Below are 20,823 nucleotides of genomic sequence, written 5' to 3'. Positions count from 1 at the left end.
AAAAATTCATCCTGCTCCGGGATTCGAACCCGGGACCAACGCCATTCCGGGGCGGTCGCTCTACCATCTGAGTTAACCAGGAGTCGAGTTATCGATTAATCTGCCCTCGCACTGCGATCTCCTAGGTTAACTCAGATGGTAGAGCGACCGCCCCGGAAGGGCGTTGGTCCCGGGTTCGAATCCCGGAGCAGGATGATTTTTTTTTTCAACTACGAAGCATTGTTTCTTAGAAACCCACGTGGGTTCTCTTTGTAGCTTCGTGCTACATACGGGTGGATGTCAATTTTTTTTTCATGCCTCAAATCTGTCACCATGTGTCGATCAGCGCTGTCTCTCGCAGAAATGTGAGAAGAATGCGCGGTACGTCTTTGCGCACTATAAGTAGTAATGGTTAGTAGTAGTAGTCGAACATTAACGAAATCAACAAACGAAGTTTGCACACACGTGCATTGTTGTAATAAGGTTGACGCAGCACGCAATCATTTCTACACGTTCTTGTTTTTCTCGTTCTCCTCGTGCCCGTGTTTTGTAGGCTGCTTTTCCAATCTCTAACAGCCACATCGTGCCAGTTTTCACTCGATATGTATGTCAAATAAATGCCTCGGGCTGTTTATGTTTCATTATTTACCTGCCAGCAGAAAGCTACTGAACGCATCTCAATTAAGGAGCGTCGAAGCTTTTTGAAGACGAGCGCAAATATTTTCAAACTACGCCAGTGGATCCGCGCAGGAAGCGTTCACGTTTACAGAGCGTGCAAGCTGACATGCACCAAGTTGCATGAAAAAAAGAAAGTACTGCCGCCTCCGCAGCTAAAAGCAGTCTGATCTTGTTAATACTCACTTGAAGAAGGCGCCATTATATTTTGCTTTTTGCTTAGTTATTTGTAAGGAACACTTATGTAACTTTTTAATGCACATATTTACGACCAGTATGTAAGTAGTAGGCTTTTGAGAGCGTATGAAAACGTTAGTTTGAGTTGTTTGCATCCCCATATCATTTACATATAGCTCTAATATCCGCGTTTAATGAAAGAAATCTCTGGAAATCTGAAAACAGGATTGCGGCTGCCAACTTGGACGCCATCGAAATCCTACTGTCAAAAACACTGCGAACAAATTAATGGTGCTCTATACCTATACCTGCGGTTGCGTCGAAAAGATGCGGCGTTTTATCTTGGCACGAACCGCTGCACACGCGGCGGTTTTCTGCCTCTGCCGCATCAGCCCAATACCAACTGCGACGCGAAGGTCGCGACCACTTATAGGCACGGCACCATGTCTTCATTATGAGCACGACCGGCCATTACAGGGGCATAATTGGTTCGTTCGCAGCATGTTTGAGAGCAGCACTGCAAGTGGGACGTCATAGAGGATTTGAAAACAAAAAGCAAAACAAAACAAACTATACTTGAGGCTTCTTCAGGCGGCTGGCAATGTACAGTTCGTTTCATCCATATAAAAGGCACCGTTTTGTTTTTCTTTTGTACAACTTGGCGCATGTATATATATGGCTTCCCCCCATCCATCCATGGGTCCTCGTGCACCGGCACCTATCATAAACGCGACGACTGAACTCCATCATGGACGCACTTGCCGTGCCGCCGTCCTGCGCGCCAGCGGAGCTCCCGAAAGCATCGCGCCTGCCGCAGGAAGCTGAAGATGCTTGACGACTATATTTCACATCACGTGCATGCGTAAAATATAAACCAGACGCAGACCTCCATTTTCCTGACGCTACACCAGTTCATGGAAAGCCCTTCAGGCTGCATGCTGCATTTTCAACGACGCTGACAAGGGAGACCGCTTCGTGTGTGCTTTGCATAAATTTCAATGTTTGAGAAAGCAAGTTTGCGGCCTTTTAGTTGGCGCGGTGAAGAATTCCTGGACAGAGACGTGCGTTCTGGATTTTCATGCAGAAAACCGCTTTTGGTGCGTGCGTGCGTGCGATGGCAGCGTCCGGTGGGAACGATCGCATTTTTACTAGATGCACGGTTTTCCTTTCTGCGCCTCGAAACAAGCTTTGTCGACGGCAACGAAGCATAGCGGGCCACACGGAACGGATGGAGTGCGCAGAAACGCCTGACCACCAGGGCATTCGTCGGTTGCAAAAGCCGCGCATTTACACATTACGACTTTACGCGCCATCGGCACGAGAACTAAGACGATCATATACACTGGTGATGAAATTTCGCGTATATTTAAACTTCTTGTCAAAATAATAATAATAATAATAATAATAATAATAATAATAATAATAATAATAATAATAATAATAATAATAATAATAATATCATGACAAGGTAGCGGGCAGAAAAGAGTGGAGCGGAAATTACGTGCTTGAGTGAAATGGCGAAAAGGAAAGGCAGGGAGCTTACATCACGTAGCTCCTGCTTTGATACCCTACCAATAACGGCAATGATAATGATATCATAAACGCAACCAATGACAGCCCATCTTGGTGTCTGAAATTTCTTCGAAGTGTTGAGAGCGCTTAAGCAGATGAGCTCTATCTTATGAGGAGATAATTTTTTTCAACTAGTACGGGCAGCTGCACAAAAGTGAAGATTCGCCGTTGCCCGCCGATTATTAATGTGATTTCCGGCATCGCTGTGAGCCGCTGATGATGGAACGTTAATACAGAGGAACCTCTTACCGCCTACACACGCAGCCTGTATAAAGACGGTTCCTAAAAAACGGCACAAACGTTGCAACATCTCCCACTTCGCCCCCTTGTGTCTAATGGAATATATCGTGACGCTGCGTTCACATAATCGGATTAGTTTTCACGCTAACTTAGGTACGCTTGAATATCGCGGTTGCCTTTAAAACAAAAATGAAAAAGTAAATCGCGTTTTCTGGTCCACAGGTGCCCTGGACTAAAGTCACAAAACCTAAAATGGTCTAGAAGGGCTACAAATATCAAGAATTGCCTTTAAGAAAGTGTACGTGAGGCGCACATTATCTGTGCAGGACGCTATGACTAATTCCACGAATGAACTACAAAAAATATATATATATTTAAAAAAAACGTGTGTGCGTTCGGGGGTGGGGACGGGAATCTTCGTATTTTCTTTGCGTACAGAGTCGATCTTTGTTCCATCGAGCGATGTAAATTCAATTTTGCTGCTAGTTCTGCCAAGAACTTCTGGCATGCGATACAATGCTTAAGACCAAAAATTACGTTGGAAATGATGCGAGGGTATGGACAACAGGAGAAATACAATAGAAGGAGCGTGCCAGCGATCCGTAGCTCGTTTGATTCTTTCATTAGAACCATCTGAACGCTAAAGAGACTAAAGAAAAAAAAGAACACTAAATCAGTTTAGAACAATGAGATATTTTTCAAAACTCTATTTCAGTTAGCTCGCGGTAATTGGCTCATTATAGACGAGAAAACCAAGGTCAGAGTTAAATTTCTCGAATTTCGCGCCAAAACCGTAGCGCACGTACACCATGCAGTGTGACGTCACAAACTTCAAAATTATTTCTTTGTTAACGCTGCTCAGCTCCGCCCTCGAAGACCAACTGTGGGCCGTCCAGCGGGCCGAGGAAGCCGCCAGAGCTCAAGGGCTCGTGACCGACGCCTAGGCAGGGGTATTCGCCCAAATCCCCCGAATAACTCGCCGGACTATCAATAAAGTTATCGTTCTTCCTGTACTTTGGGCGTTGCGGCTCAGTAATTTGCAATTTGCCTTTGTCTGCTTTGTAAGTCCATCTTAATCGATCAAAGGTTAACTAGGCGGGATCAGACGCCTTCAAGAACCACGAGATCCCGGTGTGCAGGAACTTCAAGGCCGCGTCGCCATCCGTGTTTCGTTCTGGCATTTTCTGTGGCTTATCAATCCTCCTCTCACGATAGGAGTGGATTTTAATGGTATTGTAGATAAGCAATCGACCAATACAGCGCACATTATTTTTATATTTAGTGCCCCTTTGTGTAGCGTCACATTGCCTACGCTACATGGTAATTACAGCTTTCCGCGCCACCGACGGATGTGGCCAGGGTCCAAGTGTGTTCATTTGAGGAAAATCCATACGACGTCCATACGACGTCGTTCCACGACGTCGTATGGACGTTGTGCATGTACACAACAGGTGTTTGTTAGTTACCTTGAGACCCCCAAGTGTTGCACGTCTTACTGTGCGCCTGTAGTGCGTGCGCGCAGTGCTCAGTCTCTCCCTCATTTCCATCACAATTAATATAAATGTTCACATCCAAGTATTCTTAAAGTTAGCAAGTTTCTGCCATTACATAGTACGTTATGAAGCGTTGTTTATTAAGAGCACAAATGCAGCATTAGCAGCAAACAAGTAATTAAGAGAGTGCGAATGATCGCTGTAAACCCTTTAAAGTATGCCTACATAAGCGACGTCGCCTGCTCCATTACGCAAGTTCTCACGTTTTATGTCTGTACTATAACCGCGGGGATGAAACCTTACTCTAGTTTTGCTCCAATTTTATGTTTAATTGGGCACAGTTGACGTTTGCAAATATTCGAAATGTATTCGAAAAATATGCGCATTTACGAATAGTGACTATTCGATCCGAAGACCGAATCGAATAGGACGCGGTGTGCGAATATTCGAAACGCTAAAATAACCGAATCGAATAGGACACTATTCGATTCGGTTATTTTAGAGTTTCGAATATTCGCACACCCCTAATTATTATTATTATGAATTGTTTTAAATAGTGTGCCTTGTTGGGAGTTTCTTTGACTACGCTACATTTTTTCCTGCGCGTGCCTGTACAAGGCCCTTCATCCCCGTGTTTTTCATATCTCAGAACTTTGCTCTTTGTGTTCTTTTCCTTAGTGTAACAAACCATACTCCCTTCTGGTTGAGATTCCTGCCTTTTCTCTATCACGCTCTTTGTCAGCAGTTCCCTTGTAACTTTGTACCCAGCTTTCCTCTCCCCCGATTTACGTATTTATTAACACTACTGCGATATTCTAGGCAACGTGCCGCCCAGTCGAGCAAATTGTCTTTTATTTCACAGCTTACTTTTGCGGTATTTAATATGTAACAGTCATACGCTTCAGGTGCATAGTCACAACCACGTATACCATCACATACCATCATAACCACTATTAGCACGCATGTCATCAGAGAGCATTATATAAGGCAAGCTAGATCCCCCTTTTTTTTCTTCTTTTTTTTTAATTGAGATGAAGATAGAGTTGTCGTTTGCTGGCGAAGGCTACCTCTTTTTACTTGGTTAATAATATAGGGTAAAAAAATATAAAAAGACAATTATAAATTGTTGCATTACGTAATACTTACATGAAACATAAGAACATGTAACGTCGCTAAGAGTGAAGTCTCTCTCGAAAAGTTCTCGTTGAAACAAAGTCCACGGATGTCTGTGGTACAGAAGGTTGTTTCAGTTGTATCAATTAGTTATAATTGCGCACGATGCGGTAGAATCAATATTTACTGGAAATGCCAGCGTCTTCAAAAAAGCGTTGAAGTGCTTTCACTGCTTGGCGATGCAGTACTTTTGAAGGACATGGGCCTAATAGCTTGGTAAGTGAAAAAAAGTTATATGTGAATCAAGACCCTCTTGTTCAGCATTGCACCAGGGGCCCGTGTCAAAATTATCTTACATAAGAGCATTTTCTTAGTGTCCGCCGTGGTTGCTTTTTGGCGTTGACGTTGCGCTGCTAAGCACGTGGTCGCGAGATCAAATCCCAGCCTCTGCGACTGCATTTCGATAGGGGCGAAATGCAAGAACTGCCCGTGTGCCGTGCATTGGATGCGCGCAAAAGAACCCCAAATGGACAAAATTATCCCGGAGTCCCCCACTACGGCGTGTCTCATAATAAGATCGTGTTTTTGGCTTGTAAAACCCCGGAATTTAATTAAACTTTAATTTTCTTAGTGACCGACGTTCGGGTGCCTGCCATTTGTGACAGCGATCGGTGTGACAACGAAACGATCGTCGCGGAGATGGCCAATCATTAACTGCACTTACGCAAGAGAAGTTAATCCCAGCCAAGGTTTTCATTGTGACGGTGACAGGGACAAAAATAATAGAAAAAAAAAGCTACAGGAAAGATGCATGTAGAAAGAAGAGAGAGTGTCTGTTACAGATACAGTGTCACTATTCTCCGAATCAGAAAGACCGTTCGGAACAATCAGACATTTTAGACACACCAAGTTCATCACTTTGAGGCTTTTTTTTTTTTAGTTTCAATCTACAAACGTCCATGATTAAATTAACGAAGCACTTTTCCCCTCCACCAATTTTCCTTTTTTTTACCGCACCGTCTCTTATCTCCACACGGCTCTGACCTTTATGCCGCTCAGTTTCCGTTGATAGACCGCAAGTACCTTCGCCCGCGGCGAAGGTACGTTGCGCTGCCAGCGTTTTGACAGTCGTTGTCTGCAGTCATTCAGTGTGATCTATTCATGTTTGTTTGTGCGCGCTCACACCACGCTTGTTCATTCAGTTAGTAATAGTCGGGCCACATTTTCCAACGCACGCTACACATGCAATGCTGCCCAGATCGGCAGTGCAGCACTACAGGTGTGTCCCTTCGCACGCGCTGCCCACGGGCAGCGCTTCTCATCAATACCACCATTTCACACGCGCCTTCTCGTGGTCATCGAGTCTCTCTTCATGTCGGTCTACTTACGCCGCTGCACACCTGCTTACTTAATCAGCTCATGTTTACTACAATTCATATTGCTACCAAGGCCGCTCACCTTACTTCGTATGACATTGCTGTGTTGCTATCGCATTCATTGCTTCGCCCTTAGGGCGAAACTGTGACATTTTTTTCATATTGCACGGCACTTAGTTTTCCACGGTTGACTATAATAAAGCAATGCATAGCAGTTCCATTAATGAAATAATGCTCATCGCTCTCGGATGATGAATGCATATTAGATGGGGGCCTCTGACCAGCCGTGCTGTGCTTGAGATCACAAACGTCAGACGCAAGTCGCCGAGTCATCGGAGATTTGCAGCGCACCGCGACAGCTGATACGCGCACGGCAGTCGCTCGCGCCACCGCTGCGAAGGGCGGCAGCGTTCAAAAGGAGCGCGGGAGCGCATCTCCGGACAGAGGCCAGCTGGCCCCACGCGTCTCCAGGGTCGCTCACATCGCGGCGGACGCGCGTCCCGATAACGAGCAGCCCCCGGGAAATCGGCCCGCCGCCGGCAGCGTATGCGGGGATCACACACCACTGAACACGTCGGGGTGTCCCGCTCCATCCCCAAGCCCCTGTTCGTTCTTGCTGCCTACGAAAAACAAACAGCCCAGCAGACGGCGCTTCTTCTGATAGCACGTTTCAATCTGTGACACAGCTGATAGCATCCCTGGTTTTTGTTCAGTGATGCGTACACATCTTCCGCATGGGCATACTATGTTGAGAGTAGACGGACGTATATCGCGCACTGTACGGGCGCGCATAGGTGGCAGCAGTTGTGCCACGCGTAGATAACGTGTACAGTGAGTAGTAACATCGCAGTATAGCGGCGAAACAGATTTTAGTTTGAAGGAACGGACTTCGGGTCGCGTCAAGAACCGCCGTTTGACTGAACCGTCAGAACAGTCGCTGCTATTGCACTTCCGGACTATCCGCTCCATTTCAAGTTAAGTGCTTTCGATAAGGCGCCCGCCGACAAGGTAATGCTATACAGGCCATGGGCCACGCTCACAAGCCGTCTTTCAAACTTAACGAAAACTGGTGACATTCCTCCCTATATCTTGACCACTAAAATGGACGACGCTTCGTTTTCAGCTGCCAGTGAAGACCTCTCACCGGATAGATGACGCCTTGTATTGCGCAGAAAGAATAGCACTGGTTATTCGAGTGATCCATGACTTCTCTTCTAGATGAATTTCTTTGTCGAAATGCTCCAACCACGCATATTTAGATTTAGCAAGAAATTTTTGTTTCATTTTTTCTGTCTTTACACTTCGTGTGGCGCATAGGCGTTGTTCTTGCGCAAGCCATCACGACAGTGGTCGATTCATTCGTGCCTCGTATTCACATGACGTCAGCATTCCCTCATTGACAGCTGAGTCCGGCTTAAAAGCTCTCGTGACGCGCCGTCGAATCGCCACCCTCTTAATCATCCACCATAAAACACGGCCCCGTCACGCATATCGGACAGCACCGGTCATCGACTCCAAGTTGGCCGCCCACGTACGCGGTACCTTCCAAGCATCGTTCTTTCCCCGTGCAGCAAAAGCCTGGAACGACCGGACCCACGACATCGCCGCCATCACACGCCCAATCACATTTTCAGAAACTGTCGCCAACATTTGGGATCACTTGTATGCATACGTTTGCAATTATTTGCATCACTTGTATTTAATGTGCAATAACAAAAACCTTATGTCATACCCCGCAATGGGGTCCTTAAGGTAATAAAGTGAACCGAAGTTGTGTCTAACTGAGATAAACACCTATGACATTCTGCAGATCGTAAGCTGCTTCCGCAGGTAGACAGCCCGATGTGCCTTCCGGAAAGTCTTTTGCTTTTTCCAGCTTTGTGTTTCTTTTCTGGGCACAATATTTTGAATATTTTGCGACATGTAGCATAGCCAGGATGGTCTACACGCAGGCTGACCTGAATGTTGCTCGAGTAGGTCGTTGCTACTCCAATCTGTCATCTTCACAGGCATACTTCTCGCAGAAATGCCGGTAGAGACTCCTGTTCTAAGCTGCAAGGTATTACTTTACGACCGTTGGGTTTCGCGAAGCCTTCCTCCGATGAGGAGAAAACCAATAAACGCCGGCGAAAACGACGCCGAGAGACAAGACTCCGGAAGAGGGCTCCGATCGCTCCGCTCCACTGACCGAGCCGTCGTCACAGAATCTCAGGCTCCATTTGGGAACTAATCCATCGGCGTAAACGGGTCGCTGCATCGGTGGCCCTGCCGCAACGCGGAAAGGGCGCTCCTCGCGACGAGCGGCGGCGCTAAGCGATCGGCCCTGGCGCCGCGTGCTGGGATACGGTGCCAGCTAAGCCGTCAGAGAGCGCCCCTAGACGAGAGCCAGGGCCGAAGCCGCGCCGCCGAGCGGAAAAGCCAACACGATCCCCGTCCCCCGAGGCGGCCTGCGCTTGGGATCCGTTAAAGGACGAGTTGTTGACACGACTTCTTATGGACGCTAAGCTATGGGCTAACAGCTGCGATTGAAAAGGCTTCGACTGTTCAATGGACGCTGAGGGCGTACGGTTAAAAAAGATCGCACCAAGAGCGCGCGCCGCCGCCTGCTACTGTGAATAGCCAGCGACGCCTGCAGTGGCGCCTGTCAGTGCTTCGAGCACTTGGGCTCTTTCTTTTTTTTTTTTTTTTTTGGGGGGGGGGGGGGGGGCTGCGCCATTTCATTCTGGAAAATGCAGGGCATACGCGCACTCTTGAGGCCACGATAGTGTTGCAAAGGCCACGCACACACTTGGCGCTTACAACGGCTGACTGAAAACTGGATGCTACAGTGTACCGGTAACAGCTCTCGGGCGCATTTGTCCAGTTTGACAATAAATGTTTTAAGAACGACTATTATGGTTCAACTTACGTTCAAGAAGCGTATGTTAAAATTTTGTATTCTGGAAGTTGTTTTTTTAGATACATGGTATTTATAAGATGCTGGCGCCTTTAGGCGGCACTGGCTTGCTACTCCTTTTCTGATAGAATAAGCATATACTAAATATGGTATAACAAGAGGGCACTGAATAAAAGAAAGGTAAGAACAACAAAAAAATCAGACAGTCGGGTGACGTAAAAGCACTGAAACAACTGACCACACAAATCACATCTAATACAAATTGGATCATGAAGTATTCTGACATAAATGTATAAGAGACAACTAAGAACACATTTCAATGGAAAGTCAGCTCGCATACAATAAACACAAATTACAACAGATGTCATATAAGACACCCTAGAGCGTAACGTCCGCTGTCATACACTAAATACCAGAAATCTTTGGAGGGCCACTGGCGCTTTGGCCATGGGCCTAGAATCATTGTAATGCTTATGGGCCGGCGGCCTATTGCCATCAAGGTGTGTATAAGATGGCACCTTTCAGTACCATATCATATGTAAGTCTTCATCCGCATGGTCACAAATGCCCCCCCCCCCCCCCCCCCATTGTGGACTAGCAGTCGACAAATTCCATCCCAAAAAAAAAAAAAACTTTGTAAACCTGGTGCCAAGGACTTGGTATCCTGGATGTTCTTCGTAATGATCATATATGTCCTCAGTATATGGTGCCGTACATTCAGTACAGGCAACTGACAAGGCTTCGCCGTGAGAGGTTATAGCTTTGTTGCGTCGAAAATATAGCTTGCAGTATGTAACCGGGCTTTCAGCATGCCTTGTTTGACCGACACACTGGGAATTTTCCACTTCTGTTGCCACTTGCCGCAGAATGTGCCATGCGTAGCAACCTTCACAATAACAACAAACCAAGTGCTGTTTCCGAAGCGAGGGCATATTTGGCTATTTAAAACAGGCCAAAAGCCGCCGCCGCTGCAGACAGCGATACAGCTGCGTCGCGTGACACATACTGCAGTCAAAGCACCGAACACATCAGCGACAGACCTATCTGTCGTTGCCGGCTCAGAAGAAATAAAGGACACACAAAACACGACCAGCCAGGTAGAAAGCTTTGCACAACTTCGGTTCTCCTATCCGAGAAATAATCTTAACAATCTACAACATTGCGAACATCTTTAATGCCCAACCAGCCCTGTGTGGGCAGCTACTGGAAGGCAGGTATCAATATGGTGGCTACGCATAGGTTAAATATGCAGCAGAAGCTAGCAAAGCACATAGATGCAGTAGGGGGACTTCCCATTGCACATTGGACTCAAACGTGCCATGTTCTAGGTGAGTTCCATTGCCTCGATGGTTTCAGAGCGTTGCACGGCCTGAATCTGGTAAAGGTTTGGTAAGTGTTTAAGCCGAAATACCTCGCACATAGCTTGTGTCTCCCTTCTGTTTCTTTTACTTCTTCTTTGCCTTTATTTTCTTTTTTCTTCCCTTTTCTTGGTGATTCAATATTTTCTGGCGCAGTCAGACTTCGTTCCCTGCTGCTGACAAAAGTCAAGGTCGTGCGGATAAAACATCTCGACTTGCTAAACTCAGAAGGTGTTCCGAAATCATGCGAGAGCGAAAAAAAAAGTGTTTTCTTTTTCTCGCTCTCGCAGGGCAGTGAGCGTGCGTGAAAAATAAAAATGAGTAGCAGCCAACATCACCTGCCACAGGCGAAAGCTTGGAGACGACGCACCAGCGGCTCTTCCACTGAAATAGAAAGTAATAGAAATTGTTAGCCACACGCGAAACAGAAGCAGCGACTGAACAGAGTGGTATGAGTGTGTTTGTCATCTTTGTGAAAGTGAAATATCTATGCAGGCATCCAAACAGGCACAGGCCGATTATAACGTAATCATGCAAGCTAATAGGGCTGCGAAGTAATCGGCGCATACTGGACGCCTTGTGACAAATTACCGAAAGCTACCAAAGCGCAAAATCCGCAAGTCCGAATCTCTTCTGACAAACAGCGGGATTATGGGACGCGTATTTTGGAAAACTTATTTGCATATCAAACATGCTTGTTCTAACAAAGGTTCATCTGTGTCTTACGTTTTATTCACGGCGCCCTTACACTGCTAGTTAAAATTATTCCTCGTCACCTTGTTCGCGCGCAAGAAAATAATTTAAGAAAAAAAAAGGTTGCAAAATAATTTTGCTATCACTTTAGATGCGCGACGTGAAAGTTTGGGTTGAAGCGTGCTATAACTTCGGACTCTATATGTTTACGTCTACTCAATAGAAGAAAGCTCCTTGTAGCCACTAACTATAATTACGAATTGCTTGTCATATATGTTATTGAAATGCTAGTAACTGCAGTTAGTAATGCTAGTGTGAGTAACATTTACAAAGTAGAAAAGCTAACAATCATTAGTAATGGAGCTCGAATATTAACTGAAGAACGCCGTAGTCATTCTAACGGCGCCACATTATACCGATCAGCATCCGGCCTATAAGCGTTGTTTGAATGACCATTATCAGGCCACTTCTTTTCTAAAGATGAGAGCCAATGATGGTAAATGACAACTAAATTTTCTCGTGACGACCATTACATCAGGAATTCATGGCCCATCATGGTCATATTAAGAACGTTAGACTGCAGGTCATTACACTAGCCAAATGCCATCGCACGATACACCGAACCGACGACTGCGCAAAATGCGATTTGCGTATTTATTATTTGACGAATATCTACAGTCGTACATTTGGGAGCATATATAGCCCTTACCGGGGAAAACCTGTCTGTTCGGATAAATACGCAGAGATGTGCACCTAAATTTCTGTAACCTACTGTCTGGCCATATGTGCGCCACTAGCTGTCACACAACGGTGAATTAAACATAATGAAATACATTACAGTTTATCTAAATGTTGCTCGAAAACAACCATCAGAGAGCGCATGAAACGAGGTAGTCGCGTTTACTTACGTAATCGCCATGCATCTGCGCTTTTTTGCTTTATTAAATAACCAGCAGAAAGTTAGTAACGGTCTTTGGGAGATAGTATCTGTTGTAGCTAACTTTCTGCTTGCAGTTACGAACGTTTACAAACTTTATTTATTTTTTTTTTTTTTACGAATGTGCGAGGCATCGTAAATATGCAAGTGACATACTGAATCCACGAAACCCAAGCGCGCGCGATTTCTTTCTCGTTCTGCGTCAGATTTAGAGGAACGCTTTCACAGGACCGTTAGTGCGCAATCTCTCCGGGCTGAAAGTGCGGAATAAATTTGTATGCAGAAAACTTCCTCCCGCGAGCGCGTGCCCAGAGCGGTTAGCGACGGCACATCTGCTTTTCCTTGATGGCCGCAATGCGAGCAAAGCATCCCATACGCCGAGGGAAGCGGGCAGACTTTGATGGACGAGCCGCCGTCTTCGGCGATTCTCACGTGCACCAGGGGAACGCGCGAGGCCGCCGCCACGAGTAACAAACTCGCAGCAAAGGATGCGGCCAGCGGCAAACCGTCATATTCAATTATGGGCGTATGCAGATGGCGCGCTGCAGAGGTTGCCTCTTTGCTCGCGCGTTCTCCGCTATCATCGGCGGCTCCCATGGGACAGCAAAACCGACGCGAAGAGAGTGGCAGTTCGTCCAGCCGGTGCAGCACCGCGGCATATATATCCGCCGTTGCATGGCTACGCTACGCGCCTTTTCCTCGGAGACACATTAAACGGAAAAGAAGGAGTGGAGCGAAGATTTCTTCACGGTAGATAGTCCAGCTGCGGTGGAGACCTTTGCTTCACTCGCTCTTATTCGAGTACGCCATCGGCTGGACGAGACAGAGCTCTTCTTCTATTAGATGGTCATGCTTCCACGCCAATGTTCCGTTTTATGGCTGCAAACTCAACAACCGCCAACGCCTTATAGTATAATAAATATATGTCTCATTGGCGTTGTTTTCTGGACTTGAAATGCCAATGGCGCAATAAGTTCGCGTTTAGACCGGCTGGTGCAGGTAATAGCGCGCTCTCTTTTTAAACAAAATTGAAAAGAAAAGGTGGGAGCGGGCGCCCGCGTCTTTGGTAATAAAAATACGACGCGGTCCTGATGCGGGAAAAAACTATGAGAGACCGGCTTTAAGAGCAGTAATAACTCGTTTAAGTATTAGAAGCAGGCTTTGAGTCACATATAGGGAAATTCATTTTATTGCTATATGCGAGAGGACGCCGCTAGATTGTTTCAGGCACGAAAGTAATTTATCGCTGACCCCTGATTGCGTACAAATGCCAATGTTTCATAACATCTGCTTGAGAACTCAGTCATTTGGCATGCGAGGTTTTCCTCTAACTATAACTAACTAACTAACTAACTCAGAAATGAGCAGCACCGTTTCCTCTGAATCGAAGTATTAAAGCTGTGTCGGATGTGGAGCACTCATAATGAGATTTTTATGCAGATAGAACTGTGTACGCTACGCTAAAGAAAGTTGAGCAGGAGCCGAGTGATGCTAATGCTCTGTGTTGTAACTGTCACAGAAATAAGTCAGAGTAACGAAAACAGGAAAAAATGTTAAGTGTGAAGGAGTACATGTGGATCAGTTCGCTAAAAGCGATGTTGGTTATGATGAGAAACGGAGACGACAAGTGTTACAATTCCTACATTTTCGCAACAGTGTTGTCAACATACGTACTGCCATTGCACGATTGTAATTTTGCACAATCCCAAAAATAGTGGGGACAAGCCGAGATACAACTCATGCAATACGCTGAACGTCTCCTGTGGTTCTCTTTGGGTTTTCAGTCACATTTCACTAGGGGTGTGTGAAAGTTACAGACTTTCAAGTAACGAATCGAATACGATTCTATTCAATTAGGTGCTCCAATCTAATAGTCACAGTTTGCAAATTCAATTCAATTATTTTTCGAATTGTTTTTGCATACTCGACAACAAGCGCGTGTTATGAAACATGTAACTAAAACACAACAATGCGATATCTTGCAAATTGTGGCTACGAAACACTGAAACTTACATCGAGTATACTTTGCGTCGTTGAGGGAGCAAAATATTTGCGGCTAAACCATTGTCTTATTTGCACTCAAATTTTGCTCGTAAATGGTATTTGGCAGCAAGCTTTCAGTGGTACTATTTATGGAGGCTCCAGGCGCATGTTCTCTCCAGAAAAAAAAAAATCGTGCCAACATTAATTGGTGTAACAGTGGCGTCATATCTGTGTTTTCACTGTCCCGCCATCGCTACAGAAATCACGCACTGATACCCAAACGGCATAGACAGAGTTGCCAAGTGAACTACAAGACTGCCTTGTTAAAGCTCATTCTGATAATGCTCCGCACGCTTTGGTCATTCGTAGAATTCCGCTGCCTAGGTGTTCCGAATGAAACATTTCATCGTTTAATAGACCGTGTTCAGAGTTGTGCAAAGTAATGAGAAGAACTTGCTACCCAAATACAGGAAAAGGGGCATGAACAACCGGCGCTCCTTGCGGCCATAAACTAAAATAAGGGCACTTCATATGGGAGAGCGTCTCCTTGCGCAAGCAACTAAGCACGTAGGTAATGAACCGGGAATATCCCGAAGTACTCGGGATGAGTGAGTGAGTGAAACAACTTTATTGTCGATCCGGCATAAAGGGGGGAAGGGGTAGGGGAATTAAAGCGAGACACTAGCGTGCTCGAACGTCCCCGGAGCAGCAACCTACTCGCGTCAAACCCGTGGGGGCGCCGCTTTCGGCCGCTGGCGTTCCAGGATGCTAAGCACGTGCTGGACCACGTCTCTTTGGTTGCCTGGCTCTCGGCTGATGATCTTGCTGCTGATGGCAGTTGGCATTGCTTCTTGGTTACCCGGCGGAGTACTCGGGATATTCCGAGGCCTAGGTCGACATGATGCATACGCGGTACGGTTTTATTTTTTGCTTTTTTTTTCGTTCAATAACTTATTCCATATTACATACGAAGGTTGAAGTATGGGAGTATTTAAAGCGTCGACATTCCGATGCATTTTTGCGCCGAGAAAACTGATTTGCGAAGAGACTACCCTGTGAATTCAAATGTTTAAGCGATTTTACAGGATTGAAAGATTGCGCTTTCAGATCCCAACAGCAGCGAATTTCCCAACGATTGAAAACTTGTGGTGAGATCACCCTTCACGCATTTACGAAAGCGCAGCAAAATATTAAAGATGTTGGCCCAGTCATGAGCCGCTGCTTTCGTTCGCGACGTGGACGAACTATTTCGACGACCCGAGATCGCTCTGACGCGAGTTGGTTGGTTCGATTCCCGCGTGCGGCGTTATTGTTCTTTTCACCGTGAGTCGGTTCAATTAGCTCAGCTCCCCGATTGTTAAAGCAGGGTGGTATACGTCAGTGCTTATTACTTCACTGTGGTGAATTTTGAATATGAAAGGTCACGATGCGCCACGCGGTGACCTTTTATATAGAGCTTCACCCTAATGTCTACAATTCCAGAGTATGCGTTGTAAATACTAAGACGTGAACACTTTCATGTTCATTGTGAAGCAGCCGTACACTTCTAGAGGATTATGCGATTAGGTCTCTATATTTACTTTTCGCACAGGGAGAGAGAGAGAGAGAGAGAAGAAAGGGGAAAGGCAGGGAGGTTAACCAGACGGGAAAATCCGGCTTTCTACCCTATACGGTGTCGAGACTTTTCGCACAATCCTGCATCTTACCGCTTAGGCAGAGGTAGCTGTAGAAGTTAACTTTAGAGATGTTTGGGCAAGGTGGACGCCCAGGGTTCCAACTTGACTAAATAATGAAGAGAACGAAAAGGAAATGCAAGATGCTAACCAGAGGAGGTGTTCAGTTCGACAATAATAGGGGAAGTGATAGGAGAAAAAAAAAATTATGCGGAAAAAGTGTGGTGTGCGAGGTGGGAAAACCGTTGTAACCATCAAACTATGTTGTCACAGCAAGTTGTGAAAATGTGCTAATTTAATAAGATGTTACTTCCCGCGAACTGGACATCGCACTCTTTGTTAAACATCGGAAGTCCGTGCACGACAGTGTGAATCAGCCTCGTGGGTTATCCCAAACGTAGCCTTTCAGACGCGTTCCCCGTGTTTTCCTTTTTTGTTGTCACACATCGTTACACGGCTGTTCCTTTCACATAAGCAACGTTTCATAGGTGCTATACGAAATAGTGCATCGCGTATACCGCCATTTACACCGAGGACCTCAGAAATGATTCCGGAGATTTCGAGAGATGGCGCCAGCCTACTTTTTTACTCCAATATCCTTGCGTATGCGTGCGTGCGTAATAGTTATATGAGTATGAAATTTTAGCAATATTAGTATGAAATGCTGAAAGCTTGATCGAGAAAAGAAAACCTTAAGCGCGAATTGCCACAAATTGACATTTTTGTCCGCTAACTCGCAGCCACGTGACACCGACTCTTCATCGTGGCCTCAAACGGAATGACAGAAGCAGTTGGCGTTTCAGTTCACGTCATAAACGTTCGACTCGCGTAGGCTCAAGAGTCGAGTACATAGTCTCGCACACGGGCTGACATTTTGGTTGAACAATGGCTTGTCGTGCAGCCACTTCGGAAGTGCCTGCTGTGTGATATCGCGAAGTGGCGCCTTTTCTATAGCATGCGACACAAAGAAGGGAGGCTGATAACACAATGTGCGATCATTTGGTGCAGAAAGCATCCGATGTAGTTACGCAGCGTTCTTCACGTGCGCATTGCATCAGTGCGGAAGGAACTGCAGATAAATGATCGCGTGACGGCTCGGGAAAGCTTTAATGGTGTTTATTGACGATATTCTAGCTTCACTTGCATGCCCTGAACCGAGACAACACTGGCGCAAAGTTATCACGAGCAGTCTCAGTTCGAGAAGGCTAACTAAAAAAAAAAAAAAAAGAGAGAGAGAGAGAAAGAGGATACTGCGTTTACTATCGGCTGCACATATCTTGTTGGCTCTCATATGATGATGCTGATCAGATGATGGTGACGACGATGGTGATACGAGGTATAGGCACATGTAGAAATGCCCGCACAGAAAAGAAACTTTTTCTTTTTCCGATTTTTTTTCTCTGACTGATCATCATCATCATCTGACTATATCATCAAGGACATTATTCTCATTGTGCGGCGAATTCACAATTCTGTGGAAGAGAAGTGTCCATAAATAAATGAAATACTGGTTTTACGGTAACCTAGCTCGCGTGGTTTTCTGCACCGCAAGCCATCCAACTTAGCACGGAAGTTCACCTCTGATGCCAAGCACGCAAGGCACAGGGCGTCTTGGTTTTCAGTGAATATGTGTCCTATAGTAACTGCCAAAAAAGTTGGACCTCCCTATCAGGATCCCGCACCACGTCGCTATCCTATTACGCGATCACTCGCCGAGCTTGCGGCCGAGAGAGAGAAGGAAGGTTGTGGCAGCTTACCTTTCGGCCGTCGCGGTACTTGAGCGATCCTTCGATCACCGTCCTCGGGTCGCACATGGTCGTAGCTGAGACGCACAAATCCGTTCAGTGCCACGCAATGACGCGGAGCCGCAGTGGGTCGTCGTCGCCGTCCCTCGTCGGCCGCGTTTTCCGGGCGTCGTCGTGCATCACGCGCACATGCCGTCGACGACGCGCGTCACGAGGCAGCCAGCGATTGCGCGGCCGCCGGAAGAAGAGCGGGCCGCGTCGCTGGAGAACCGCGGTGGTGGTGTCCCGGCGCCCCGCTACGGGCCGACGCACCGCGTTCAATCTGGCCGCCTTCTGGCGGCTGCTGCTGGGGGGGGCGCACGTCGCGCGAGACTCGCGCCCGGCGCCCGCTCTGATTGGCTGCGCGGCCGCGACTCGGACGCTACCCTGGCGGCGGCGGAGCCAGAGCGGGGCAGCTTCGGGACGCAACGCTGAAATCGCGAGGAGCGGCCTGCCGACCACGTGTTGGCGGATGTTGTCAGTGTTGTCGGGCTGTTTTGTTGTGGGGCGAACTTGCTGTGCCGATGCCGCGCGAGAAGCACAGGCCCGGTCGATTGTGAGCAAGCACCACCGCGCTGGAAATATGACGGCTCTTTGTTCCGTTTGTCGTTGAGTCAGGCCTGCAGCCGTGCACGATGAGTCGCCTCAGATCGCGCTCTCGGGTTGCCTTTTGAGCCGAAAGAAAAATACAAAAAAAAAAAAAAAAAAAGATTGACACGCTCATTCTTCGCAGCAGCGCACTTTTTTTTTTTCGAAGCTATAGCCGCCCCGGTCCGTTGTTTTTCGATTTCCAAGACGCCCGGTTCAAATGCAATGCAGGAAACGTGCCGAAGGCTTTCAAAGAGTCACTAATAGTAAATCCTGGCAACTTATCGTTCTACCTTATTCGAAGGGACTCCTGCCCTGTTTTGGCTCATTAAATGCAGCAGACGAAAGCGGCTTTCCATTCGCCGGGCTGCATAAGCACTTCAGTTTGAGATTTGTTGAGGACGTTTAGCCGTCGCATTTTTTATGACATGGTTTCAAGCAAACAGCATCAAGCAAACAGCATAAAGCAGGAGAATAAGAAGCAGAAGAGAGTTGCGTATGCATAAATCATTTTATGTATTATGTATAAGCTTGAAGAGTCATTACATATAAAAAGATCTAGCAAAAACCGGCTGCCGTCTTTCGCATATATAGTGAACCGCTTTCCACAGTAAACGAAAGGAAGATGCTTAAGCGTGGTGTGGGTTTTAGAGTGCTATTCCGGAGTCGGTAGGGAACATACAGACAATAATGAAGAGGAAGCACAGAATGCTTACCAGAGTTTAATCCTGTCTGCCACTTCAAACTGGCAAAATGACCATAAAGCGATAAAAAGGTTGAGAGATAAGGAAAAAAAGAAATCTATTGCCAGCATGAGAACAAAGAGGAGAGGGAAGGAAACTTGTTGGCATTTTAGTTAGTAATAAAAGAAAAAAAAAAGAGCAGAAAGTTTAACTCTTTCCTTACCCAAGAAATGCGTTCGTTTTGGTGGTTTTATGTTTAACGTTTTATTTCAAGACGAATTTGTCGCAGCGTATACCGTGATAAAGAAAATTGTATCCCGATCGCTGGAGTTCTGAATAGAAGCAAGGGAGAAACATTTGCTCAGAGAGCGTTTGAGAGATCTTGTGTGAAACTTCAAATAAGCACCTCAATAAGCATGAATGAAAGTAATAATTTGCAATTTTTATTATAAGCACTGAGAGTAAAAGAATCCTGAAATATACAAAATATATGCCTTGGTCCTATATAGTTCCTGAACAGTAAGTTAAACAACGCAAAAAATTATTCTCGAGATTTGATGGAGTGATTCTCAGTCATAGTAATGCCCATGATATGCGGGAAAGCTATGGCTTCGCAAATGTGGAAACGAGTAAGCGCCTATTGTGCAGGGAGCATTCATTTGTGCTCATTGGAGCAAACACCTGGTTCCTTTCCTACTGCATTATTTAGGCTCTCAAAGCCAGTAGTCGTCAGGTTGGGGAGCATTCACAAGCCCCCTCACACTTGATTGTTGTGTTCGATCAGCTCTTCTGCGCAAGCAAGCTGGTCGTACAGTACTGTACAGTAATGTACAGTGCTGCACGGTATTGTACAGTAATGAATAATGGCATCTGCACACGCGGTGCTCAAAAAGTAAGAGATTATAGACTGCTGGTCAAGGTAATGCCGAAGGTCGGTCTGAAATGGACTGCGCACGACGGGAAGGATTGCTCGTAATAAGTTGTACATACGGTGAGAAAACGCTAATAGATAAAAGCAACCAACCACGGGCGAAACAATAAAAAAAACCTACACATGATATTAGTCGAATAAAATGATCAAAACAACACGCGCTCCTGTGCGTGTACAGATGCTTGAGACATTGTTAAAACAACGTAGGCATCTGATCGGGAAATTAGGCAACCGGACACAAGCTTATCTGTCTTGACTGCGGCTGTCATTTAAAAATAATTTTCTTCAGTCAATCAAAGGGCAAATTTCGCATTGTTTGATCGCGGAAATACGAGCCGCACTGAAGACTAGCCTTCAACGATACCTCTTGTTGAAGTTTTATTTTTGTAGACTCCTCCTGAATGCGCCGAAAATTTTGAAATTTGGCCAACAGTTTAGGGGAAGTCGTCATTTCATATGTTGAATGGCGTTGTTCGTGGAAATATTCCAACGGCACTGTTTACCAACGAGTCGCAAAACTTGATCGATTTCCTTGGGCCCGGTAAGGAAAGAGTTAACCTGTGTGCGTACTCAAGATTATCTGTGCTAAACTTTACTTTTATACAGTCTTAAACTTCAGCCGGGAAAACACTGCGCAGTCCGAGACCAAAGCGCTAGCCGTATTTTTTATCG

At 46.1% G+C, this 20,823-nt stretch overlaps 1 protein-coding gene across 1 annotated transcript in view; it reads right to left on the bottom strand.

Moving 5' to 3' along the window:
- The window catches only part of LOC119454315 (uncharacterized), a 276,608-nt gene extending 258,332 nt beyond the window's left edge, over positions 1-18,276 (bottom strand). Inside the window, exons 1-2 of the mRNA XM_037716305.2 lie at positions 17,923-18,276; positions 11,218-11,263 (exon numbers count right to left, since the gene is read on the bottom strand). Of these exons, the coding sequence (XP_037572233.1) occupies positions 11,218-11,263; positions 17,923-17,979 (103 nt within the window). The 5' untranslated portion in view covers positions 17,980-18,276. The remainder of the gene's footprint in view (positions 1-11,217; positions 11,264-17,922) is intronic.
- Positions 18,277-20,823: the final 2,547 nt, after the last annotated feature.

Source organism: Dermacentor silvarum, chromosome 1 (assembly GCF_013339745.2).
Source record: "Dermacentor silvarum isolate Dsil-2018 chromosome 1, BIME_Dsil_1.4, whole genome shotgun sequence".
NCBI lineage: Eukaryota > Metazoa > Arthropoda > Arachnida > Ixodida > Ixodidae > Dermacentor > Dermacentor silvarum.
Note: the sequence above shows the minus strand (reverse complement) of the source record. Positions and strands in the feature narration are given on the sequence as shown.